The sequence below is a fragment of the Herpailurus yagouaroundi genome, unplaced genomic scaffold (assembly GCF_014898765.1).
Source record: "Herpailurus yagouaroundi ecotype Mexico unplaced genomic scaffold, PumYag 162, whole genome shotgun sequence".
In the NCBI taxonomy this organism is placed as follows: Eukaryota; Metazoa; Chordata; class Mammalia; order Carnivora; family Felidae; genus Herpailurus; species Herpailurus yagouaroundi.
Genome location: NW_024412403.1, coordinates 46,531,687 through 46,557,515, shown reverse-complemented (window position 1 = coordinate 46,557,515; position 25,829 = coordinate 46,531,687). Strand labels below are relative to the sequence as shown.

The 25,829-nt window shown below is 39.2% G+C and overlaps 1 protein-coding gene across 4 annotated transcripts in view; it reads right to left on the bottom strand.

The window, feature by feature from the left end:
• CRYBG3 (crystallin beta-gamma domain containing 3) overlaps positions 1-25,829 on the bottom strand; it is a 139,836-nt gene that overhangs the window by 100,483 nt on the left and 13,524 nt on the right. For 3 of the 4 annotated variants that reach the window (XM_040484264.1, XM_040484266.1, XM_040484267.1), the window contains exons 2-3: positions 21,235-21,301; positions 4,068-4,498 (exon numbers count right to left, since the gene is read on the bottom strand). In XM_040484264.1, the coding sequence (XP_040340198.1) occupies positions 4,068-4,498; positions 21,235-21,301 (498 nt within the window). Of the gene's footprint in view, positions 1-4,067; positions 4,499-21,234; positions 21,302-25,829 lie in introns of those variants that run through there. The other variant, XM_040484265.1, reaches the window with a different exon arrangement.

The window sequence follows — 25,829 nt, the reverse complement described above, 5'->3', positions numbered from 1 at the left end:
AAAATTAGTTATAAGTAGTCCTTAATCATGTTGTCAAAATAAACTATTAACAAAAATGGTATGTCAATTCTTAAATTGATATGTGACAGTAGGAAGTCACTAAACTGCAATTCTATACCTGATAATTTGTAGGACTTCTGGAGCTGGGTGAGAGGAGGCTTGTATCTCAGTCAAGACAAAAGCTTTGCAGAGGTGGTTCTGGTAACTGCCTTAAGCAATTCTTTTTTTTTTTTTTTTTTTTAAGGTTATTTTTGGGAGAGAGAGAATACACGTACATGTGAGCAGGGGAGGGGCAGAGAGAGAGAGAGAGAGAGAGAGACAGAGAGAGAGAGAGACAGAGAGAGAGAGACAGAGAGAGAGAGGGGGGAAGAGAGAGAGAGACTCACCAGCAGGCTCTGCACTGTCAGCACGGAGCCTAGCCTGACATGGGGCTTGATCTCACTAACCATAACATCATGACCCGAACTAAAATCAAGAGTCGGATGCTTAACTGACTGAGCCACCCAGGTGCCCGGGCTGTAAGCAATTATTCTATTAATAAGGAGGGTTTTACTAACAAGAAATAAGAGGCAAGGTAACCTCTTCCATTTTCTACTGTCCAGTACCAAAGAAATAAACTCGACTAATCAAAACCAAAGGGGGGGATTAACAAGAAAAAAAGAAAAAACACAAACTTTCCATTCCACATAATTTCCACATAATAGACTCAAAATCCTTACCACTTTAAATTACTTTGGTACAGGGGCGCCTGGGTGGCGCAGTCGGTTAAGCGTCCGACTTCAGCCAGGTCACGATCTCGCGGTCCGTGAGTTCGAGCCCCGCGTCAGGCTCTGGGCTGATGGCTCGGAGCCTGGAGCCTGTTTCCGATTCTGTGTGTCCCTCTCTCTCTGCCCCTCCCCCGTTCATGCTCTGTCTCTCTCTGTCCCCCAAAAAATAAATAAACGTTGAAAAAAAAAATTTAAATTACTTTGGTACAAAAAGTCATCTGGAGAGGTTGTTAGAAGACTGCTGGGCACCACTCCCAGAAATTCTGATTTAGTGGGTCTGAATCAAAAAATTTGCATTTCTAATGATTCCCAGGTGATGTTGATGCTGCTAATCCAACCACCACATTTTAGACAGAACTCCTTTAGACAATCCTTTATTACCGAGGTACCCTAATTTAACCATTTTTCTGCTGTTGGACATTTATTTCCAATGATATGTTCCTGTAAATAATATTTCAGTAAACACCTCCTTATATAATTAGAAATAACCTATAAGCTTTCTAATCTTGATACATATTGCTCTAAAATATGGCCTCCACTCCTATCACTGTATATGGAGCATCATCAGCTCTATCAACTTTGAGTAATACACAGAGTATATCATTTATTATTTTAGTAAAACTTTATAAAAGTTATTCCATTTTAGTTGGCATTTCCTTGATTGCTGGTGAGAATAAACCGTTTTCCACTTATGTATTAGCAGTTTGTATTTTTGTTTATATTGTTTCACTTTTTTTTTCCCTATTGAGTTAGTGTCTAAAATGCTGATCAGCTCTGAGGCGCCTGAGTAGCTCAGTTGATTAAGCTTCCAACTCAGGCTCAGGTCATGATCTCAAGGTTCATGGGTTTGAGCCACGCATCAGTGGGCTCTGTGCTGATGGCTCAGAGTCTGGAGCCTTTGTAGATTCTCTCTCCCTCTCTCTCTGCCCCTGACCTGCTCACACTGTTTCTCTCTCAAAAATAAATATATACAAAAAATTTTTTTGAATAAAATGCTTATCAGTTAAAGCATTCTCTGACATCTTTTTGTATCGAATTTTCTCACTTGCCAATATAATGTATCACTGTTTATTTTGTTTGACATAGGGAGTTTGAAAATTAAAAGTAATCCAGGGGGACCTGGCTGGCTCAGTCAGTTAAGTGGCCAACTCTTGATTTTAGCTCAGGTCATGACCTCTCAGTTCATGAGTTTGATCTAGCCCAGAGCCTGCTTGGGATTTTTGCTTTTCTTCTCTCTCAGAGCCCCTCCTCCACCCGTGTGTTTGTGTGTGTAGAGGGGGGGCGGGGGGATGTGCACATGCTCTTCTTGCTCTCAAAATAAACGTTAAAAAAAAAAGTAATCTTGGGGTGCCTGGGTGGCTCAGTTGGTTGAACGTCCGACTTCAGCTCAGGTCATGATCTCATGGTTCATGGGTTCGAGCCCCACATCGGGCTCTGTGCTCACAGCTCGGAGCCTGAAGTCTGCTTTGGATTCTGTGTCTCCCTCTCTGCCCCTCCTCTGCTTGTGCTCTCTCTCTCTCAAAAATAAATAAACATTAAAAAATTTTTTTTAAAGTAATGCAGTTTACTGGTCTTTCCTGACACTTTCCATTGCTATCATGCTTAGAAAGTGGTTTCTCATCAAAACGGAATAAATCATATTTAGCTAGTTTAGTTTTGTACTTTTTAAAATTATTTGTTACTGAATTTTAATTATTTTATTGTAACAATGAGATAAGTATCTAGCTTTTTGTTCCCTCCAAATTGTTAACCAATTTCCCCAAGTGTTCCTTTTTATAATATGGAAAACAATAAAAAAAAAAAAGAATATGTAAAAATGCCATCACATTCAAGGGTTAAAATCACATATATATAAGGGTCCACTTCTGGATGATCTATTCTGTTTCACTTAAATGTTTAGTAAGTATTACATTAGTATGACACTGTTTCAAATTATGTGGCTTTATCAGTACACTGACATTTGGTAGGGCAAGCCCTACCACATCAGTCTTGATGGGCAAACTCAAGTCTATCAGGGTCTCAGTTCTCACAACTGTAAGTTGGGTCTATGCCTACCTTTGAAGCTTGCCTATGAGGAATTAACTCAAAGTACGTATATGAAGACACTCTGAAACTATAAAGAACTAAACAGCTCTAAGTTATCGTCTATTTCTGACTATATTATTATAGATGACCTCTTAAAATGATACAAATAATTCACAAGTAGAAGCTAAAGTCAATACAACAGGGGTACCTGGGTTGGCTAAGCATCTGACTCTTGATTTTGGCTCAGGTCATGATCTCATGGTTCCTAGTTTGAGCCCTACATTGATCGGGCTTTTTTTACACTGACAGTGTAAAGCCTGCCTGGGGTTCTCTCCCTCCCTCTCTCTCTCTCTGTCCCTCCCCAGTTCATATTCTCTCTCACTCTCAAAATAAATAAAAACATCTTTAAATAAAAATCAATGCAACAGATACTTACTGGTTATGAATGAATACTACTAAGTTATACAAAATGACTAATGGACCAAACATTGTTATACACATTTTCTAAGTAAAAAATATTCCTTCCAAGTTCATTTGAGCAAAAGAAAAACAAGTTGGCGCCTGTCTGTTAATCAAAGACAGAAAAAAAGGGATGATGAAATAATCCTTATATCTACACAAGATTTCAGTTTCTGTGGAAAAGCATCACAAGGCTAGTTTTACAAGTAGAGTCCATTTAATTTCTTTTCTTAACCCCTTTATTGTCATTCCACAAAGGAAAGATATGAATAGAATGTGCATACAAACCTTAGCACCAAGCTAAGGGTATAAGCAAGGAAGGGACAGAGACAGGGAGACACAGAATCTGATGCAGGCTCCAAGCTCTGAGCTGTCAGCACAGAGACTAATACGGGCCTTGAACTCACGAACTGTGAGACATGACCTGACCAACTGGGCCACCCAAGCACCCCTCCTTAGCACCATTTCTGTTCCCAAAATGCAGACACTGGTCTTACAGCCTGTCCTAATACAGGAAGAATTTGGACAACAGAAAACACTCTCATTCAAGGAAGTCTTAAATTAGAAATAAATATCGTACTGACAAAGTTAGCACCTAAAAGGTATTGGTACTGCCCCCTAAAATAGCACGAAAGGTCCTAGATTATATGTATGGTACACAAAATCATACAATTTTTTTTTTTTTTTTTTTTTACCTAGTAGCAAAGACATTACACAATACTTTTTCCAATTCCCTTCATTAATCAGGGTTAGAAGTAAGGCTTAAGAGCTAGGTCCATAAGTTTAACTTTCTGGCTAAGTAAATTGTAAACTTACTTTAGTAAATCACTGGTTTCCTGTTCACTGTCTTGTGTTGTATCCAAAGAAAAGGAATCTGAGGGCTCTGCTGAGTTGGACTCCGGTTCTTCTGCTGGAAGTGCCTGGGTTCCCAGGGAGCCACCGAAAATCTCCCTTTCTCTTTTGACCCCTTCCTCAGGACGGTCACTGGGATTTTGTAAATCTTTCTCAGTTTTGTCATGGTCATCCTTGAAAGAAGACTGCTTGGCATCACCAAGAGATGATTTTCCTGAGATATTGAATAAGTTACCAAGAAACTGAAAAAAGCTTTCCTTCGGCTGCCTATCACTTTCTCCTATTTTGGTATCTGAAGTGGAGCGGGAGAGGTCATTTGGCTTTTTGGAATCTTCCTGCATTGGAAGAGCGATTAGCTTCTCAGCATGGTTCCTTTTGTGCTCACTTTGGGGAATCTTTGAAAACAAGATAGAGAATTATAAACATCATCATTTAAAAAATAACACAGATTGACTAATAACCTATTATACGACACACTGTGTGCCAGAGGCCAGGGATACATTTGTAAGACTGATGGCTTCTGATTCCTCGGGCCCTTTACAGTCTAATGAAGGGCATGGTCAGCACACATTAAAGCTGTATAGTAAACGTCACACAGAGAGAGAAGTACAGCATGAGTGGGAAGCCAGAACAGGAGTAAGCAGTCCAGGTTTGGTAGCAGTGACAGCAGAGGAGGTTAACTCAGAGGATGATTCCTAGAAGTGCCCTTTGAAGGAGACCTAATATGTGACTCTGTGATGCTTATGCATCTCCCTCCATCCCCATCTCTCATCTCCTCCTCCTCCCCTCCCCCAACTCTATTTAGTGATGTGTCAGCTTCTAAAGAGTTAAAGATGAACGGAGTTTGGGTACAAAATGAGAAGAGTGAAAGATGTTATGGAGAGGCAAGTAAAGGGACAGACCATGGCATATGTTATGTATATTTAAATGCGGCTTTCATTACTCTGAGCTAATGGACAGTACTTTCAAGCACTCTGGACCATCAGACAATACCTAAATAGACCTCATTTCGGCACTGTGCTAACCCACGAAGCCGCCACATTGTGTAAAACTGTTCCTCAAGATGAGGAAAGACAGCAACATGGTCTATCAATTCAGAGGAAAAGTCCACTATCCTTAATAGTAAAACACAAAACCCTGAGATGTGCATTAATGCAAAGCCTGGGCAGTACTGGGAATTCCTGCACATGTTAAACAGTTCTGCAGGTGTGTTTCACCTGCTTATAGTTAAGTTACTAGGAAAGCAAAGCATATTCACGTGCACTCTCTGTGAGGAAAGACTGAGCTGCTGTATCAACATTCCATGTCACACTCTTTCCTTTATGCCCATGTGCCAACTCAGCCTGTGCCTGCTCACCTACTTGTAAAAGGAATGTCTGTCTGACAGTATCTGTCAGATGTCAAGCTCACTAGTTCTCATAAAAGGAAAGCTCAAGTACGAGTCAGAGAAAGGTCGGTACACCAAGGTAAAACCACCTTAGGGCAATGTACGTTCACACGATAAAGTTTTATTAAGAGGCTGATCCTCAAGCAGGCAAGAGCATCATAATTATAATGTTATTTAACTTGTCCCATATTTTAATCCAAATTCAAAACAGTTTAAAGAAGTGTTCCACTAACTGCTAATAAAATTTAGCATATTCAAGCTTGAGAAAATGTTTAGAACCTATAAGCCCTGGAAATTAATTTCAAGCAAACAGTATTTTAAGTTTGTTCCCACCTTGGGAGTCAGAGGGTATTTTTGAGGAAATACACAGATAGCATTCTTTTTCTATGTGTCAGGAGCTTAATAAAACTTGTGAGTCTCTACATTTAGAATATCATCAACCTTCCAGAGTCACTCAAAGTCTCACCTTTTACTGGTTTCAACTGCAACTTGATCCCACACATCGCCACCTCATCCCTCCAAGTTTCTGCTCATCATGGGAGCCTGCGTTATAAATCAGTTGTGCCCTCTCCTCCCAAAAACAGCATAAAGAGCCTCTTAGTTTGGCAAGAGAAATGCTAGCTGATATTTTGAAAATGCTTCTGTGTAGGAAGATATACATTTTTTTGTTCTTTATGCCATTTAATTTGTTGTAATTATCAGCTACAACATTTCTTCCTGGCAAAAGGAACTAAGACTGTAACATGAACAGAATGGTGATTTTTTTTTTCTATAGTTAGTATGAATGACTGCTCTTCCTGGGTAGCTATTTGAAGGGAGTAAACTATAGGCCATTCATTAGAATATTGTAAATATTCTTAAAATGCTTTAAAGATTCACAAGTCTTATAAAATTGGGCAATGGATTTTTTTTAAAAACAGGAAAATTAAGAGAATATGGAGATTACATTTTTTGACATCAATAAAATCCCAAGAATAATTTCTGTCAAAAATACTATATAGGCATCTGACTCTTGATACCGGCTGAGGTCATGATCCCAGGGTCGTGGGATCAAGCCCTGTGTTGGGCTCCGCACTTACCATAGAGCCTGCCTGGGGTTCTCTCGCTCTCCCCCCCTGCCCCTCTCCCCTGCTCACATGTGTGCACACACTAAGGAAAAAAAAAAACTATTTCACTGCCTCAACTATCATTTTTTACTTGATAATTCCTTTCAAAATACTGTAGACTGCTTTCTAAACAAAAAAAAAAAGATGTTTGCTAAGTGAAAGCATTTACACTTAACCTTTTTAGAGTTATACATAATTTTTTAAAACAATCGTTTGTTTTTCCTTCCCAATTTTCAGTATTTAAGTATATATTTTTTTAATTTTAATGTTTATTTATTTTTACAGAGAGAAAGAGAGAGAGCAAGCCAGGGACGGGCAAAGGGAGAGGGGGAGAGAGAGAATCCCAAGCAGGCTCTGCGCTGTCAGTGCAAAGCCAGACCTGGGGCTCGAACTCATGAACTGTGAGATCATGACCTGAGCTGAAACCAAGAGTAGGACACTTAACTGAGTCACCCAGATGCCCCCCAATTTTCAGCTTCTTTGCTATTCTAGAATCTCTGTATCTTCAGTTTACTGAAGAGCATTTTTTTTTGTCCTTAGATGTCTCCATTGCTTAATTTCTCCCTAAATCTCACGAGAGATTTGTTTATAACAAGAAAAAAAAAAGTGTCTAAATCTAGAAACAAAAACTAGCAGAAAAGTGTACTGCTATTCAAAGTAACACAATAAATTCTATATTTATATAATTAAAATTTTAAGTCTGATCTGAAACAGCTGCTCTTTCCCCTCAGCCTAAACAACAATAAAATTCAGCCTGCCACAAGCTAGGGCCAGTGCTGCCTGCCAGCAGGACTGTCTGCCAATGTTCCAAGGAGTAGAATGAAAGCAGTCAGGATCCAAGCAAACAAAACATCAATTCCAGTTGTTCTCAAAGATGTTGGTATTCTGAACATAACATACAAAGGCTACTGACGAAGGCATATGTTATCTGGGGAACTGGGACATTTTTTTCCTTCACACACGATTTGTTGCAATGCAGTGCCCTTAGGTCAATTTCATCCATCTCTCTACTCTCTTTGCTATGTCCCCAATACACGGAAGCATAGGAAAGCATTAGGGACACTGATTAGTGAAATGTAGCTTCAGCCTCAACGTGCTTATAGTTTAGGCAAGATGGTTATCACTGTGCCACTGTGTGGGGCTTAGAAGAGGTATCCACACAATGGAGGATACAATGAACTTGACTGGGGATGGGGAGAATCCACTGCAAGGAGGAGGGAACATCTGAGCTTGCTCCTAAAGGCTGAGAAGAGCATCCTAGACACACAGTATAGTATGTTCAAAAACAGAAGTATGAACTGTGTTTGTCATGGCAGTGGTGAGGCTGAAGAAGACTGGGGTAAAGAGAATAGAGAATGAGGTTGACAAGATGACTCACAGAAGCAGAGGGAGAGGGACAACAAAGTCAGAGACAACTAAGTTTTCTAAAGTGGGCAACTATTTGAGTAAAGTCAAAAAATGGATATGGGAAATAGGAGAGGTGAGATTAGGGCCTTTGTGGGGTTGGGAGGAGATAAGGCAACAAATTACTTAGATGGCAAATACATTGAATTTTTGGTCCCCTGGTGATGTACAAGTTGAGATGTCTGGAAAATACTCAGAAGCATAGTTTAAGAATGCAATCTGGCAAAACACAGTGTGTGCAGGATAAAGGGGGGGACCAACAAAAGAGCCCTCAGGAAAAAAGATTTTAAAAAGGTGCAAATAGAGAAGAAATGACTGAGCGATGGAAAAGGCAATAACCAGACCAGCTCATCCCTCCAGAATACTGGTTGCAAAGGACAACGAGGATTTCTAAAAGCAAATGGGGACTAAATGACAAATGTCAATGTGAGGGCAAGAAAGGTGACTATCCTCTCCCACTGTTCTTCAAAAACATTAGGTACACTCATACCTCAGGAATTGTACATCTACTCTTTCTGCTTAGAATGTTCTTCCCCCACATAGCTGTATGACTCACTCCCGTTCAGACCTTTATTGGAAAGTCATCTCTTCATTGAAACCTTCCCCAGTCATGCTAAAATAGTAAATTCCTCCACTATGAAAGTGCCAGTATCCTCTCTCTGATTTTTCTCCTTTGTACTTGCCAATATCAAATACACACACACATACACTTATATTATTTAATATCTGTTTCTTCCTACAGAAAGTAAAAACTTCAAGTGCAGGGATTTTTGTCTATTTTATACAGTGTAGTGTCTCTAGCACTTGAAATGTTCCTGACAATAAGAGGTGCTCTCCAATAGTTGTTGAGTTAGTAAATGAGGAACTAGGACTATAGAGAAGCCATAAGAATGCAGAAGAAATAGTTGCAACAACTCAGGAACTTGCGAGTACAGCCTCCAACTCAAGGTGTTAAGCCAGGAGTAGTAGTTAAACAAGGGAATAGGAACAGTCCATAAATAGAAGGGAGCACTCTGAGAAGTTTTTTAACTTAAAAAAAAAAAAAAAAAGGAAAGACAGAATATGAGAGTTTAAGGTCCAAGACAGAATAGATGTATTTTTTAAAAATATTTTCTTTAATCTTTATTTATTTTTGAGAGAGAGAGAGAGACGGAGTGTGAGTGGGGGAAGAACAGAGACAGAGGGGGAGACAGAATCTGAAGCAGGCTCCAGGCAGCTGAGCTGTCAGCACAGAGCCTGATGTAGGGCTCAAACTCACAAACTGTGAGATCATGACCTGAGCCAAAGTCAGACACCCAACGGACTGAGCCACCCAGGTACCCCTAGATGGCTTTTTGATCCTGTTCTGTGGATCGGCTCTGCACCTACTGGAAAGGGAGTAACTGCTATACAAGAGAGAAGGATGGCAGGTTCCAGAATAAAAAGCACAAAGTAAGATAGAGACCAGTATAGTCTCTAATACTTCTAATAATAATAAAGGGCAAGTATTATCCTTAGAGAAGAGTAGAGACATTTCCCCCTTCCAGGTAAAGAGGTAAGGAAGTGGCTAAGACCTGAGCAATGCTGTAAGGGGAGAAGCCAAAGATCAAGGTCCAACAAGTGGCTGTGACCTCAGTAAAGTGAGAGGAGAGATAATAAGCCAAAGGAGGGACACATAGGTGGAGCTGGGATTTGGGTTCCCCAAATAGAGAACACCTGGAAGATTGTTTTTGGGGAATGTAGTAGTAATTGGCTGAAATGGGTATACCAAGTAGCAGTTAGGGTCAAGGCAAACTTGAAAGCATTCACTCATTCAGTAAATAATGAACAAAAGGATACCATTCCAGGTGTTTAGATGCAACAGTAAAAACAACAAAACAAACAACCACCAAGAGCACTGCTTTCATGAAACCCACATTCTAGTGATGTAAGAATTTGTTTGCAGGTCTAACTAGTATTGGAGTGTATCACCTCCTATGAGCAGTCTATAGCAGGGAACAGGTGGCAGGTGCTGTCCCAACATTGTGATTAGCACAGGACATAAGGTCAAAAAGGTCACGGGGTAGAGTGTGTCACCATAGAGGCTGTTGAGTGGAAAACAGTGAAGAGCCAGGTGACTCTTCCTTTACCGTGTCAAGCATCTGACTTCATCATCCTTTCTACCTCAGACTCTGCCTTTACTGCACATAGCAAGGGTAATACTTCAGACACCCTGACTCACAGATCCTTAGCGCCCTCAACTCCAGTGACTTCCACTGCCACTTTTCTTGCCTCTTTGGTTAACTCTGACCCTAGTGGTTACCCATGACTGTGTCACCTCTGAAACTCCATCTCAAGCATTCCCCAGTGTCCCCACCTTCTCATCTTCCCGGCTGTCTTACCACACTGTCCCCTGCCTCATCACAGCTTCTGTCCTCTCTTACGCTGTCCCTTTCAGTTCCCACAAATTTTCCTGTATTTTCTATCTGGCCCTCAAATGATGAATAACCTCAAAGTCTCTTTGTTTTATTCCTTGGCCATCCCCACCCAGAAAATTTCCAGTTTTATCTTTTCTGCCTAAGCGAATGAGTCTTGCTTTAAAAAGCCCCAAGTATATGCACGCTATGCAGATACAGGCAGCCAATAATTCACAATTTACAGCCTCTGCTGGAAATCTGTCTGTACTCTTTCCTCATTTTCCACAGCAGCTACTTCCCACCTCTCCTACTCCCTTCACTATCCCACAGACTTGCTCAGCAGAGCCCCCTACCCTCTCTTTCATGCAGATGATCCCTCACAGCTCTGACTCTAGCAGCATCTGTGCGGCTTCCTTCACTGATGCTCTTCATGAAGGAAGGGCTCCTCACCCAAGGCGAATTTCTCCACCACGGCACAAGTTGAGTCCTTGTTGTCTCCTTGGGAATTAAAGTTCCTCATCCGCCCCTTCTGTTAGCCCACCGTTCATAAGTAAATGTCCAAGGGAAGCCCTCTCCGCTCTTGCTCTTTACTAACAACCTCCTCAAAAAAGGATTCCTAACTCTCACCATCTTCTTTCCCCTTTCCTCCCAAATCACTCCTTAAGTGCTTGCATAATCTAGCTTCCTCCCCAGTTGTGCTGACCACAATCTCTAAAATACACTGTCCTACTTGCTAATACACTTCCCCCCGCCCCGTCCTGCTCTTACATGAGTGTCTGCAGAATGTGAGATTTAATCCCTTCCTGATAACCAATCTTCCTTTGGCTTCTATGACATTACTCTGAGATTTACCTTCTTCTCTAAACTTTTTCCATCTCCTTCCAGTTCACATCATTCTAGCCATCCCTTATGTAACATGTTGCTCCAATTTCTAGCCTAGGACTGCTTTATCTTCATGATCATCTTATCAGGTTTCATTTCCCACAGATTAATCAGAGGATTCCCAGATTTTTATGTGTAGCTCAGACAGTATATCTGATATATTAGTTATAACTATCAATTCACCATCCATATCCACCTGGATACTTCACTGGAACCTCTAGCTAAACACCTCCAAAACTGACCTGACCATGCTTTGTTTCCACTCTTCCTTTTTCTGCAAACCTTAACATTCCCATTTGTTAAAAAGTCAGACAAAATCATCAGGATACCATGACCTCTCCCCTAGAATACTGCCAGCAGTGACTTAATCTGTTTCCTTGCTTGCACTGTCCCCAGTCTACTCTCCAGATAAAAACTAGAGCAGTCTTTTAGAATTCAAATCTGATCATCCTTAAAGACCTTTAAAGGCTATGCATTGCTGTCAGGATAAAATCCAAACTCTCAAGTATGGCACTCAAGGTACTGGTGGGTGGAGGCCCCTGTGTCTTTCTCCAATTTCATCTCTTGCCACTCACAATGCTTGCAATGTCTAACGTCATCGTATCCATCCTCATTCAGTCCTTCTCCATCTCCTCTCTCCCCTCTCTCTTCTTCTTACTACAGAACGTCTTTGCAATAATGCTATTCCCACTGCTGAGACCACTTATTCCTTGTCCTCTTTGTCTGGGAAATTTCTAATACAACTCAGGTTTTTCAGAATGAAAATCACCTATGTACATGTTCTTCCAATAAACATCCCTACCATCCTGTTTTCCCTGCCACCACAAGGTAAAGGCAAACAATTTTATATGCTTTCACCAAGAGGAAGACTATCACCTAAATTATTAACAGGTACTAAAATCTGACACTCATAAACTAAAAAAAACAGCTGCTTACTAGAGAATTCTGGTTGGTTTGCTAAGACATCTGGCTGTTAACACATTACCTGACAAATTTGCCAAATTTTGAAATTCTACCACCAATAGTTACTATTTCTTCAGTTTTGAGGGAGATATTTATTATCAGATTTTTACTGATATCCTGAGTTAGCTATAGTTTAAGTAGTGCTAAAATTTTTAATCAAAATCACTATTTACTTTCATCATAATGGATTTAATTTGTGGGATGTTAATTAACTATAAACTATTGAGACATACTTACATGAATACTTTTTTCCAATAAATGGGTTTCACAACTAATGGTAAGGTGCAAAGGTGAGCTATTTATACCCTTATTGTTAAAGGAATTTTTGTTTGAAAGGTAATATTACATTTTTATCACAGAATTATTTTTCCACTAAAAAATTAGAACAGGCCAGCCGGTTGGACATCAACTATTTCACCCTGACTAATCTGGTTATTGTTTAACATAATAAGTTATCTGCAACTTTTAGTCATGACATATCTGTGCTGTGATGAGTTCTGAGATGTCACAAATAATTTATTACTAAAATTAGTTAAAAAGCTGAAGTTTGGGGCACTTGGGTGGCTCAGTCAGTTAAGCGTTTGATTTCGGCTCAGGTCATGATCTCATGGTCTGTGAGTTGAACCCCACATTGGGCTCTATGCTCACAGCTCAGAGCCTGGAGCTGCTTCGGATTCTGTGTCTCCCTCTCTGCCCCTCCCCTGCTCACACTCTGTCTCTAAAAAATACATTTTTAAAAAGCTGAAATTTCACTTACAAATAATATTCTAGAATGGGAGGTGCCTGGGTGGTTTAGTCAGTTAAGCATCTGACTCTTGACTTAGGCTTAGGTCATGATTTCACAGTTTCATGAATTCAAGGGCCACATAAGGCTCTGCACTGACCCTGCAGAGCCTGCTTGGGATTCTCTCTCTTTCTCCCCCTCCCCTGCTTGTGCTCTCTCTCTAAATAAATAAATAAATTTAAATGCTCTAGCATGAAATCAAGTTTTATCTGTGATGATACTTTCAGTTTTTCATTTCCATGTAATTTCTGACAAAGGGATGTAGTTATATATAGTGTACCAAACAAGTGCCCATAACCACAGGTGACCCAAGACAGTCATCTATCATCTGTGTCAGAGGAAAAAAAAACATAAGAGTAAAAAACTGCCGGTCTAAAATAAGAAAAGTCTCAGCTATAGAGTAGCAATGGGTATGGACAGGAAGAAAGGGCTGTTGATGGTCCCTGGCACAATGAAGAGACAAAATGACAGAGTCATTTCCAGATGTCAAGATAGGGTAATTGGCAGCACCTTGAAGCAAGATAGGGAATACAGAAGAGAAGGAAATTAGGATAAAATAGACTGAGTTCAACTTTGAGACCGTCAAATCTTATACCCAGTGACACTGACAGGAAAGGTGCAAAGAATTGGCTCTCTTACCCTAAAGCTCAGGAGAACACATTGGGCTGGAAGGACAGATGTGAGCCTTGTCAAGGGTTAAGATGTAGGTAGAAATTCAATCAACCAGGGCAGGTGTGTAAGGAAAGAAGAAAGAGGAACCAAATGACATAAGATAGGAGAAAAGCCACTCCTTTCTGTTATGGTATCAAGATTTCTCTAATGAAAACACTGGGCCAGAAGAATAAATGTTTTTAATTCTATGAGAGCTTTCTGGAACCCCCTTCTAATGTTCTCAAATCAGTATGTGGCACCCATGGAGGAAAATATACTCACAGAAATCTGGAGTATGTAGATAACCTTTCATAGACAGCTTCCATTTGATAAGGTACTCCATCATACCACAAAATAGGACCACTACTGGTCTCTGACAGAATGGAGCTGCCACAAATCAAACCAGATACCTTATACTACATTCAACACCCGGAACTCTAAGGATCAAGGCCCCAGACCAGCACCAGCCACACTGACAGGCTCTGGCCCTGGCAGTTCCTTTGGTCATCTGGACTACACAGTGATACACAGTGCAATCTCCACTTCAGGCACCTGACAGCCTCAGTCTTTATAGAAGGAATTAAGGGCTGAAAATTTTTTACTTCTGGCTAAATTTCAATGTGTGTACCTCCATGTGTGCCTTCTTTTCAAATGTGATAGAGAGTTAATGTTTCTAGTAACTACTTCTATACTATTCACCCAGAAAAAGTCAGCATCATTCTCAAAGAGTTATTTCTAAGTTTCAGCTAGACTTTATATAGCAAGAAGGCAGCTCTTTTCCTGAGTACCTATTTTGTGTCCAGCATCAGGTAGTGCTGTATGTGTTATCTTGGTTAATTCCAAAGCACTTCTATGAAACATGATTTGAACAACGTTCCACACACTCCCACTGCAGATCAGCAAACCAAAGTTCAAAGAAGTTGAGTAAATTTTCCAAGATTACAAAACTACCACATGGAAAGCTGGGATTTAAGCCCAGATCTGTCTGATTCCAAAGACTGTTCTTTCCATCACTGCACATGTAATTTTAAAACTTTTCCAAGGAGGCCCATGGTTGGCAGAGGCAGATAAGTAGTGGCTCACTATGAGACAACTCATTCCATCATCAACATTCCTATCAACTAAAGCTTTAATCTATTTATAAATGGGTTCCAAAAGTGATTACAATTGAATTTTTTTTTTTAAAGAGTTCTTGTATTTGAAAAAAAAAATTGGGGGGCACCTGGGCAGCTCAGTCGGTTAAGCGTCCGACTTCAGCTCAGGTCGTATCTCACAATTCGTGAGTTTGAGCCCCCATCGGGCTCTGTGCTGACAGCTCAGTGCCTGGAGCCTGCTTTGGATTCTGTGTCTCCCTCTCTCTCTGCCCCTTCCCTGCTCATGCTCTGTCCCTCTCTCCTTCAAAAATAAGTAAGTACATTAAAAAAAAAAATTGAAAAAGAAAAATTTGAAAATCTCTACATAAAACTGACCTTTTACTGCCGCTATTATCTGTATTGCTGAGAAAAAAGATAGCAAGCATTTATTAAGGCCATAATTTATTTAAAAAATTAGTCCAGTAAGCAACTTCCCCCTAGCCTAACCAAGAAAACATTTAACGCATTTAAATTTGGCTATCATTTCACTTTCAGCCAAGAAAAAGGTGAAAGACACCAATAAGGAAGGAAGAGTTAGGCATATCAAAATATGAACAGATGTATATATTGAGTATGTCCATCTTACTAAACAGCATTGTACACTCAATAGATTAGTAGAAAGAACAGTTAGTGACTATTTCTCTTCAATAAGAACTTCTTGAGCTACAATTTTCCCATCTTTACCTGGCAATAGTTAAAAAAAAATAATAAAAAGTGTGTGGAGGGGGTCTGGGTGGCTCAGTTAAGCAGTCAACTCTTGATTTCAACTCAGGTCATGACCTCGTGGTTCATGGGTTCTAGCCCCATGGCAGGCTTCACACTGACAGCACAGAGCCTGCTTGGGATTCTCTCTCTCCCTCTCTCTGCCCCTCCCCAGCTTATGTTCTTTCCCTCTCTCAAAATAAATAAATAAACATTAAAAAAAACGTATGAGTCTTTGTTGTTAAGTGACTCATTCACAGGATTAAAAATAAATGTTATGAATCATAAATCATAGTAATATGCACTAGACTGATACTCCTTGATTATTCATAGGTACATCATAGGCATCTATAAACCGCCTGTTAAAAACCACTCTAGAAACTTCACGTAAGTTTTATGATTAGTTATAAGCAGCAGTTCTAAAATGGGACAAAAGTTAAATTTTATATAAAGCAGATGTCAAGCTATTGAGAACAAGCCTAATAACCATCAATTTATTTAGGACTGGGTTGGAGAATCTATAACCTATGGTCCAAATTTAATTCACTTTACTTAGCTAATGACTCATTTCTGAAAATAGAATCTAATTTTTTAATAAGATTTCTTTTTGGTAAATCTAGTTTATGAATATATCTTATAAATTAAGTTCACAAATGCGGAACATTATACAGAACTGTATCTGAATTCTCGTCTCCTCGCACTAACAGTGTAGGTTTGTTAAGTGACAATCTTTGAGACTCACTTTCTTCAATTATAAAAAGATAAAAATTCTAATTAGCACTGTTGATGAAGCACACATACTGTTTCTCTTGTACAAAACATTACAAAATGATAGTAAAGGAAATGTTTAAGTTATAAATACAAAGAGAGGAAGAGAATAGATATTAGCGGATAAGAGATTTCAAAAAATGTTTAGGAGGCAAAGGCAGCTGGAGGCAGGGTAACTGACCACAGGAAGCTTCTAGCCAACTGTCTCCAAGGGGGAGCTCTGATCATGAAGGAAACAATCTAGTCCATGGACAACCTGAAAAAGGTCAGGTTTTAAAGACACTAGGTACCACTTAGGACAGTGTGAGACACAGGATAAAAAGTAAAGAGTTTGGTTGAAAATATTCGGACAGAATACGTAAGCCCAGGGCTCTTCCCCTTTCCTAAGCAGTTGAAGGATCCTCCCTACCTCCCATCACCTTCACCTCCCAAGCAAATACATATAGAGAACATCTCTGAAGATAGCAAGACTTTTGGGCAGACTGAATTTGAGGTATCAAAGGCCATCCATGCAGAAATGTCTGGAACACTGATGCTCAAGTCTGGAGTTAAAAAGCGATGTCAAATAGAGATGTGAGAGCCAAAAAAATAAAATAATAAGACTGAAAGATAATTACTTCGGAAGACTGACATTGAGGAAGACCTAGGACTTTGAGAAACATCTATATGAAAAGTCATTTAGCCAGAAAATCAGAAGGAAACAGAAAGTATTCACCAGAGGCAGGAAATGAAACCAAGTTATGATATTATGGAAGCAAAGATAAAAAAATAAATCTCTGTAAAGAAGACAAGACCTGGAAAATTAAGTGCCTCAATAGGTTAAATAAACTAAGAATTAAGAAAAGACTACTGACTGTGGTTAGCAAGATGTCACTGGTTTCATGGGATGACTTTTACTCATTTAACCACTTACTGAGTATTTATGACATGTGCACCAGGCACAGTACTAAGCTTCCCATGTCTGAGGAAACTAGAAAAGAGATAGGAATCAAACTGAAAGGATCAAGAATTTAACAATGATTGAAACATACTTTCATAAGAAACTTTTGGGTAGAAACAGGGAGTGAAGTGAAATGATAGACTGAAAAGAAACCAGACCCACAAAAAGAAACAAAACAAAACAAGAAGAGAAACAGAAGCCAGCGAAGATGGAGGGATGGACAGTCAAGGCAAGGTCCAAGAGAAGGCAGGAAATAAGAGACCAAACCACTAGAAAGGGGCCCAAGGAAGTTTATCCTTGGAAGGCAACAAGGGATGAAAGCTCCTCTGAAGTTGGTAGCTGGCAGCAGAGAATGAGAACATGTCTCCCACTCTTTTAAATAACAGTAGGTGTGAATGCACCAAGACCAGGTGTCTAAGGCTACAAGACCAAAGACTGTAGACCCCATAGAAAAATAAAGGTAGAATATGGACTAAGTATCTACAAGTTTTGCCAGCCATAGAAACCTAATTCATATAAAAGAAATAAATTTATTAGTGGAATGACAAATCCAAGTGTTAGAAATAGCTACCAATGTTCACAAAACAGCAAAACTTATATGGCATATAAGTGAGAGCTAAGAATATAATGATGTCCAGACATGGTATCAAGCTTCTATACTCTTTAGTTGTTTGAAAAATACAATTAAATTTTGTAGCTTAAACTTACAACTAAACAATCTTCAACATCTTGATTTGGCATCTCAAATACAATACAAAAGGAAACAGATAACATTTATTATTCATAAATCTGTTACATTTCAGACTCAACAGGAAAAATGCTGCATATTTTTCCTCATCACAGAAGGCATTATCATAAAATTCAGATTAATAAGATGGAAGCATGGTAACAAATGTCACATTACAGTGGAGTGCTGTGTTTCAGAAAACTACTTATTAGAAAGAAAACAAATATGCATGTTTTATTCCACTTGCTTCTGAAAATACTTAAATTGAGACTATTTACAACAACAAGATCATAAATATTGTTGCTGACCCATTTTTTTCCCTGAAGGAATGGTGTTGACTATTGGTATTGTCAAAATACATATTTTTTATGCATGGCAGAAATAGGTATCTAAACCACTGGATCTGTGTGGCTAGGTTGAAGAAATCTTACTAACAGTTTCCAAAGGACCAAAATGCTCAGGCCACTCCAGTGAGAGTGTCGTGATGCCCTTCCAATATGAGCTCAGTGGATTGCCCGTGTGTAAGTAATCCAATAAGCCTCAAATCATAAGAGAAACAATCTTGGGACTGTGGACCATATTTACTTGGGAACACAGATCCCAAACTGAAATTATCTTGGGTATTCAAACCAAGATATTAAGAATGGATAGAAAGACTGTAATAACAGAGGCCCAGCTGCTATATTTGCCCACATATATATTTACCATATCTACAAAGGTGTGCCTTTGTCTGCAAGTAGAAAGAAAGACTATAGGGAAGACCAAGTTTGAAGAGTGAAGGGTTTTTTTTAGTGAGATTATAGCTGAAGTATCAGTTACAGGCTGTGTGGGAAAACAAGTAGAGACCAAGACAAGGGAGGCACAGCAAGGAGAGCAGGAATGTTTGGTGAAGGTTAAGGAACAGGTACAATGAGGCAATGAGGGATTAGAAGATGGAATGACAGGAGTTAGCAGCCAAAGAAACCTTGAAGTTTGAGATCTCAAAAGAAAATATTTCCTGTAAAACAACCTAAGAGCAAGGCTGCATGTACACCAAGAGAAGTAAAAATCTTGAAGTAAGGCAACTCAAGACATGCAAAAACTGAAGAAGAAGAAGAAAACTATGAAGCCCATGCAGTGGTCAACAATCAGGTTGGCTAACAACTGGTTGAGGAGGTAGGAGAGGAGTAGGCAGAAATGTTACAAAACTTTAAAGCAGGATCTAATAGTCAAACTCACAAAGAAATGAAGAAAGATAAAGAAAGCAAAGTAATCTTGATTTTTTTCTTTCAATAAATTAAAAAAAAAATCAGATCCTGATATTTTCTTTCAAAAAAATTTAGGGGGGCCTGGGTAGCTCAGTTGGTTGAGTGTCTGGCTCTTGATTTTGGCTCAGGTTATGATCCCAGGATCCGAGGACCAAACCCCATTTTGTCTCCGCATTGAGCATGAGACCTGCTTAAGAATATCTTCCTCCCTCCCTCTCCCTTTCCCCCTCCCTCTCTCTCTCTTCCTCCCCACCTCCAGGCGTCTGGGTGGCGCAATCATGGCTCAAGTCATGACCTCATGGCTCATGGGTTTGAGCCCCACAACAGGCTCTGTGCTGACAGCTCAGAGCCTGAAGCCTACTTAATTCTGTGTCTCCCTCTCTCTTTGCCCCTCCCGTCCCCCCACTCACACTGTTCCTCTCTCTCTCAAAAATTGTATTTCAAAAAATTAAAAAAAAAAAAAAAGAATCAAGGGGCAACTGGGTGGCTCAGTCAGTTAAGCGGCTGACTTCAGCTCAGGTCATGATCTCGACTTCAGCTCAGGTCATGATCTCGCGGTCCGTGAGTTCGAGCCCCACGTCGGGCTCTGTGCTGACCGCTCAGAGCCTGGAGCCTGTTTCAGATTCTGTGTCTCCCTCTCTCTGACCCTCCCCTGTTCATACTGTCTCTCTGTGTCTCAAAAATAAATAAAACGTTAAAAAAAAAGTTAAAAAAAAAATCTCTCCCCCACTTGAGAATTCTTTCTAAAATAAAATTTTAAAAATAATTAAAAAAATAAATTTATATTGTTGACTATGATGGGGAAGAATGAAAACAACTTTATCTCAACCATATCTAATGCCTTTCGAATTACATAATGTTTAAAAGTCCCCCTGTGAGGGAGAGGAGAAAGTGGGTGATGGGCATTGAGGAGGGCACCTGTTGGGATGAGCACTGGGTGTTGTATGGAAACCAATTTGACAATAAATTATCTATATATCTAAAAAAAAAAAGTCCCCCTATCAGGCGGCACCTGGGTGGCTCAGTCAATTAAGCAGCTGACTCTTGATTTTAGCTCAGGTCATGATCTCAGGGTGAGTTCGAGCTCTGCATCAGGCTCTGTGCTGACAGCGCAGAGCCTGGTTGAGATCCTCTCTTTTCTCTCTGCTTCTCCCTCACTCCCATTCTCATTCTCTCTCTCTTTCCTTCTCTCAAATAAACAAACAACAACAAAAAGTCCCCCTATCAATAATGAAGAATTCACTGGACTTTGTGGTCCTCCCACTGACCAAGCTAACTTACTCTGGAATGCATGGGAAGCACAAGCATTCTCCTGTATAGACTGTCACAAATCATGTAAGAAGAAAGTAACTGAGAACAGACTCCATGACTGTGGTACAGCTACGAAAACTTGGTCACCTATCTGGCATCGTATCACCCGACAAAACAAATGTACAATTTCTAGTAAACCACTTATGAGTAAAAAAAAAAAAAAAAAAAGTTACAAGGTTTAGTGATTCTCAAGGATTTTTAACCACACTTATTGGTAACTATATAGGGAGGTGTGTAGCTTACACACTTTTCATGCTAGTCCTGTAGAAGCAAAAAAAAAAAAAAAAAAAAAAGGCCAGTTCATATGTGAGCTGATCAAAAATACCCATCACATACTACGAACATGCAAGAACATGTTGTTAACTACTGCCCACCTAAAGCACTATTAGATGTCAGCAGCATTTGGGAAAACACTACATTAATCAAAGAATGTCCTAGGGAAAAGAAACTATGGAGATCAGGTGATCCAATTCACAGATTTAAAACTAAAACTAAGGCTCAGAGATGTTAAGTGCCTCAGCTGAAGGCCTCACAGGTTAGTGGCAGAGCTGGGATGAGCACACCATTCTCCGACTCTCTCAGTGCCCACTCCCCCCTCCCTGCCCCACATACTATGTCCAACAGAGGTGGGCTGGATTTACACATCAATAATACAGTGCTCTTTTTGAAATGTCAAAGGAGACACAGAATCTAAAAGGAGCAGAAACTAAGAAAAATATTTGCTTAATATAATATTAATTTGAAACCATACCTTTACTGCTTCTGATGAAAGCGCATTTTCCTTTTTCTGACTTGTGCTCATGGGCTCATTTTCAACACTGAAAAATAAAAACCACAGCTTCTTTGAAATTAAAAGAGAATTACCAAAATACAGTTTCTTTGTTTAAAGTAAAAACTGAAAGGTCATTCACGTGCAATGCTCAAAGGATTCACACACAATATGTAAAAGAATATGTTCATTTGAATCTCTACACTTGAAAACACATTCAAATATACTCATCTGGGCCTCAGAAATTCTTGTGAATCTATCACGCACTACATTCTTATGTTGATAATCATCATTACAAAGAACAGCGTACAACTATCTTGGAAATGATTAACACTCTAAAATTTTATTTATATTAGGGTTTTCCACAGCCTGATATATATTTTTTAATGCCTATACTGAATGCTACATGGAATACAATATATTTCTATTCAGCAAGTCTTTATAAACATATACGATCATCTAGTGAACTTTGGGAATACTCAAAAATAGATGCAGGCTTATCTAGCCCAAATGTGTCCCAGATGGCACCTTAAGAACCTGATTTTCCAGACAGTCACCTCCCAATTGTCTGGTCTAGAATACCTTCACAGATGCCTTATGTCATAATGAACTATGCTTCCTATTAGGCACATATACATTTCAGATATAAACTTTTATTATTTGTTTTATACACGATCTTATTTTCATACTTTCATAATGCTAGACAAATTGAACAGCTCCCCACTAAAGATCATCATGACTGTCTGCCATGCGCCAGGGATTATGCTTGGCCTTGAGGATGTAAGAACAAGTAGGTCAAGGTCTTTATAAAACTCAGTCTTGTAGGGGAGACTGATATACAAACAAACTAAAACTACAGTTTGGTAGAAGTTACAAATGCTCAAAGAACAAAATACTATGGAGCACAGAAGAAGCAAAGAACAGCAATTCTGCCTGCTAAGTGCTCTCAGAGAAGGCACAAAGGAGGGGTAATAGAGAATACGGCATTTTCAGGAAACCATGTTTTGTTTGTTTGTTTTTAATATAAGACTGGAGCACAACAACTTGTGTCAGGCAGAGGTAACCCTGCTAGAGAGGAGAATGATACCAGAAGTAGTGGCTGCCAGACCATGCAGAACCTGTCTGACACATTTCAGAACTTGATCTTTGTCCTACTAGCACTGGGAAGCCTTTAGCCAGGGGACAAGCATAAAGCAGGAGGGATGATGGAGAATAGGGAAAACACAGGGCATCATAGTGACTGGTGGTAGAGGGGATGAAAAGGAGGTGGTCTCAGTAACTCAGATTAGACACAACAGAAAGAGAAGACATGATTTAGGCTAGTTAGATTTTCTATCCATAATGTCCAGTGCAATAATGTAGACAGGGAACAAATGGTAACAATAAAAAAATAGAAAGGAAGAAAGATCATGAAGGTGTGGAAAATACAATGGATCTAAATTTCATTGAGTCTCAGACTCTACGCAGAATACTCAAACCAACAAGAAATAGTCATACTCATAAGCCTTTGAAGTGTCAGCAGGAAAAGCAACTGTATAAAGGAGATAAATATGTGCTTAACACATGAAAATTCCATATGAAAAACCAAGGACAGAAAGAAAAATACTGTACAATTCAGAATTGTAATCAAAAACATTTAATATACACACAAACACAAAAGGTCTCAAACATTGCTGCTTTAAAAGTGATTGGTTTCTTATCTCCATTTTCTATTTATTTTCTATTTTAGCTTTATTTTTTGTCACAAAGTTGTTAACAATTCTTTTTTTTTTTTTTCTGAGAGAGAGAGAAAGAGAAAGTGAGTAAGAGAGAGACAGAGGGAGAGAGAGAGAATTCCAAGCAGGCTCCATGCTGTCAGTGCAGAGCCCAACGTAGGGCTCAATCTCATAAATGTGAGATCATGACCTGAGCTGAAATCAAGAGTCAAATGTTTAACTGACTGAGCCACCTAGGCGCCCCAACAATTCTCTTTTTAAATTAAATGTCAATACTGGTTTATTTTAGCTCAATGCAAAAAGAGAGAGTAGCAAAATACATGTAAAAAGAGCACATTATAAGGATTTGTCATATAATCAAGAATACTCACCTTAATGGTTTTATAAGTGTATTCTCTAACTACAGTCTATTTTGAATGATTCACCTAAAAAGTAAGCATACAAGTACCTTAGTCTCCTAGTTCTTCCCTTTAAGACTCCTGAAATTCCCGAGTGTTGGGGCGTCTGGGTGGCTGAGTTGGTTAAGCGTCTGACTTGGCCACAGGTCATGATCTCACAGTTTTTGAGTTGGAGCCCTGCGTCAGGCTCTGTGCTGACAGCTTAGAGCCTGGAGCCTGCTTCGGATTCTGTGTCTCCTTCTCTCTCTGCCCCTCCCCCAAGCATGCTCTGTCTCTCTCAAAAATGAATAAATGTTAAAAAAAAAAATGAAACTCTAGAGTGTTTACAGCACTCTGTAAACTTACTGCCTATGAAAATGGCAAAAGTTTCTATTCCAATACAAAAGGTCTGTAGAAAATGTAGCTCCAGGTTCATGAGAGCAATACAGAAATCAGTATTTTCAAGTAGTTATAATTACATACATTCTACACATACACACACACACAATGCCATAAAAATATAGTTGTAGGTCAGCATATAAGTATTTTGTATTGAGTAAACAACTGAAGAATTAAAAGCTGGAAAAAAAAAAAGAAATACCTTCACAAACTTTCTAAACCTTATATGGTATGTTTAAGACTCATGAATCTTACTGCTAAACCAAAATTTAAAACTGTGTTGAGTTCTAAAGTAAACAACGTATTTTAGAATTCTGGTTTAGCTATAAAAATCACTGTTTCAGTTAAAGCTTTCCCCCTCTTTTCTAGTTTACTGACAAAGAGTCCTTCTTAACTGATCTCAGGCCTCTTCAGGACTGCTATGTTTCAATCCTTTATTCCTGTCAAAATGACTGTTAACCTGATCATCACACTTTCCAGTTTAAAAATTCCTTCAGCAAATCTCTAGGAGGTGATGAATAAAATGAAGAGTCCTTAGGATACAGAAAGTTACTCACGTGGCCCCAGATACGCCCATCACGTAGAACCACTTTACATTCTCAGAATATGCTGGCAAACCACTCTCTTCTCCTGTATGCAACATCCTCGACACTTAGCCCTGCTCTTAATCCTTTACAATTTAGTCCGAGCTTAATCTTTATTTTTTTTTGGGTTCTCACTGAACCCAGTGATACCACACATACATTTATACTATATACTATAATGTTTAGCTATCTAATTAGAATTTTAACTCATTAAATTCAGAATTGTATCATTCATGTCTATGTCCCAGAGCCTAGCATTGTATCTGCTATTCAAATATTATTTGTTAAAAAAAAAAAAAAAGAGATACCAAACAGGTTATTTGTGTCTGCTTAATCAAAAAAATGGGAACAATGTAATGATATTTTTTTCTTAATGAAGTAGTATGTAAGTCTCTTGAAAGAATATACACTTTTTGTTGAAAGGTATAAAGAAGAGAGTGGGGTTGGTAGGAGAAAATACTCAACAGAAATAAGATTATTCTGAGATGATTTAAAGGCAAAACACACACAAAAATAAAAGAGTAGATGAAAATACTGAAAACATTGACTTACCAGTCGGCTTAGTTAAAAAAAATGAACAGAAAAGACTCAAAAGGCTTGGAATAGTATTCTCAGACTCTTAAATATATGAAGAAAAGAGAAACATGTTCAAATTCAGATGATCTAAAAACTTATGAAAGACGACAATCCGTTTCTATTGTTCTCTCACAACTTAACCCCCTTTGGGACCCAGGAATATTTCAATAGCAGTATTTTTAGAAAGCACACATTTTGCTCATGGCAGGGGGTGAGGGGCAGGAATCATAATCACACGTAGACACAAATAAGACCCTGCATTTCCAAATAGCCTCATCTTACTTATTAGCTACGGGAATTCTGGAAATTAATCTTTCAAAACAGCCCAGGTAAATATCAAGGTCTAAGTGACACAGAAGCTTCTCATTTTTGAAGCTACCTAATTTACACCATACTTGAAAACCAGGAATCCCACATGCAGTCATTTACCATCTACTTTCCAGACACAAATTAAAACAAAACTCTGGGCCAAGAAAAAAAGCATATTCTAGAGTTCAAATAATTTACACAGAGGAAAGTCTCTATCCTGGCACTTAATATGTATCTTATACTTCTATTTTTTATTAAATCATAACAAGATTCCCTAACCCATAGCAAATAAGCAGAAGAAGACTGGGCACATCAACTCACTCAGTCAGCAGATAAGTACTGGCCCCTTCCTTTCAAATCCCTTTTAAGTGCCAGGCACTGTTGTTGGTGCTAGGGGTTGAGCAGTGAACACACCAGACGAAATCTTTGCCCTCACTCCTTCAGAATCTCTACCTAGTGCACCACCATCACCTGGGCAATCGTATTTATAAAGCAAATTTATGGGCCTACCTGTCAATGATTCCAGTTAGGAGTGGGGCCCAGGAGTCCACATTTTCAAAAACCAACTCCCCCTACCCAGGATTGTTCTGAAGCAGGTGGCCCTCTGACCACACTCT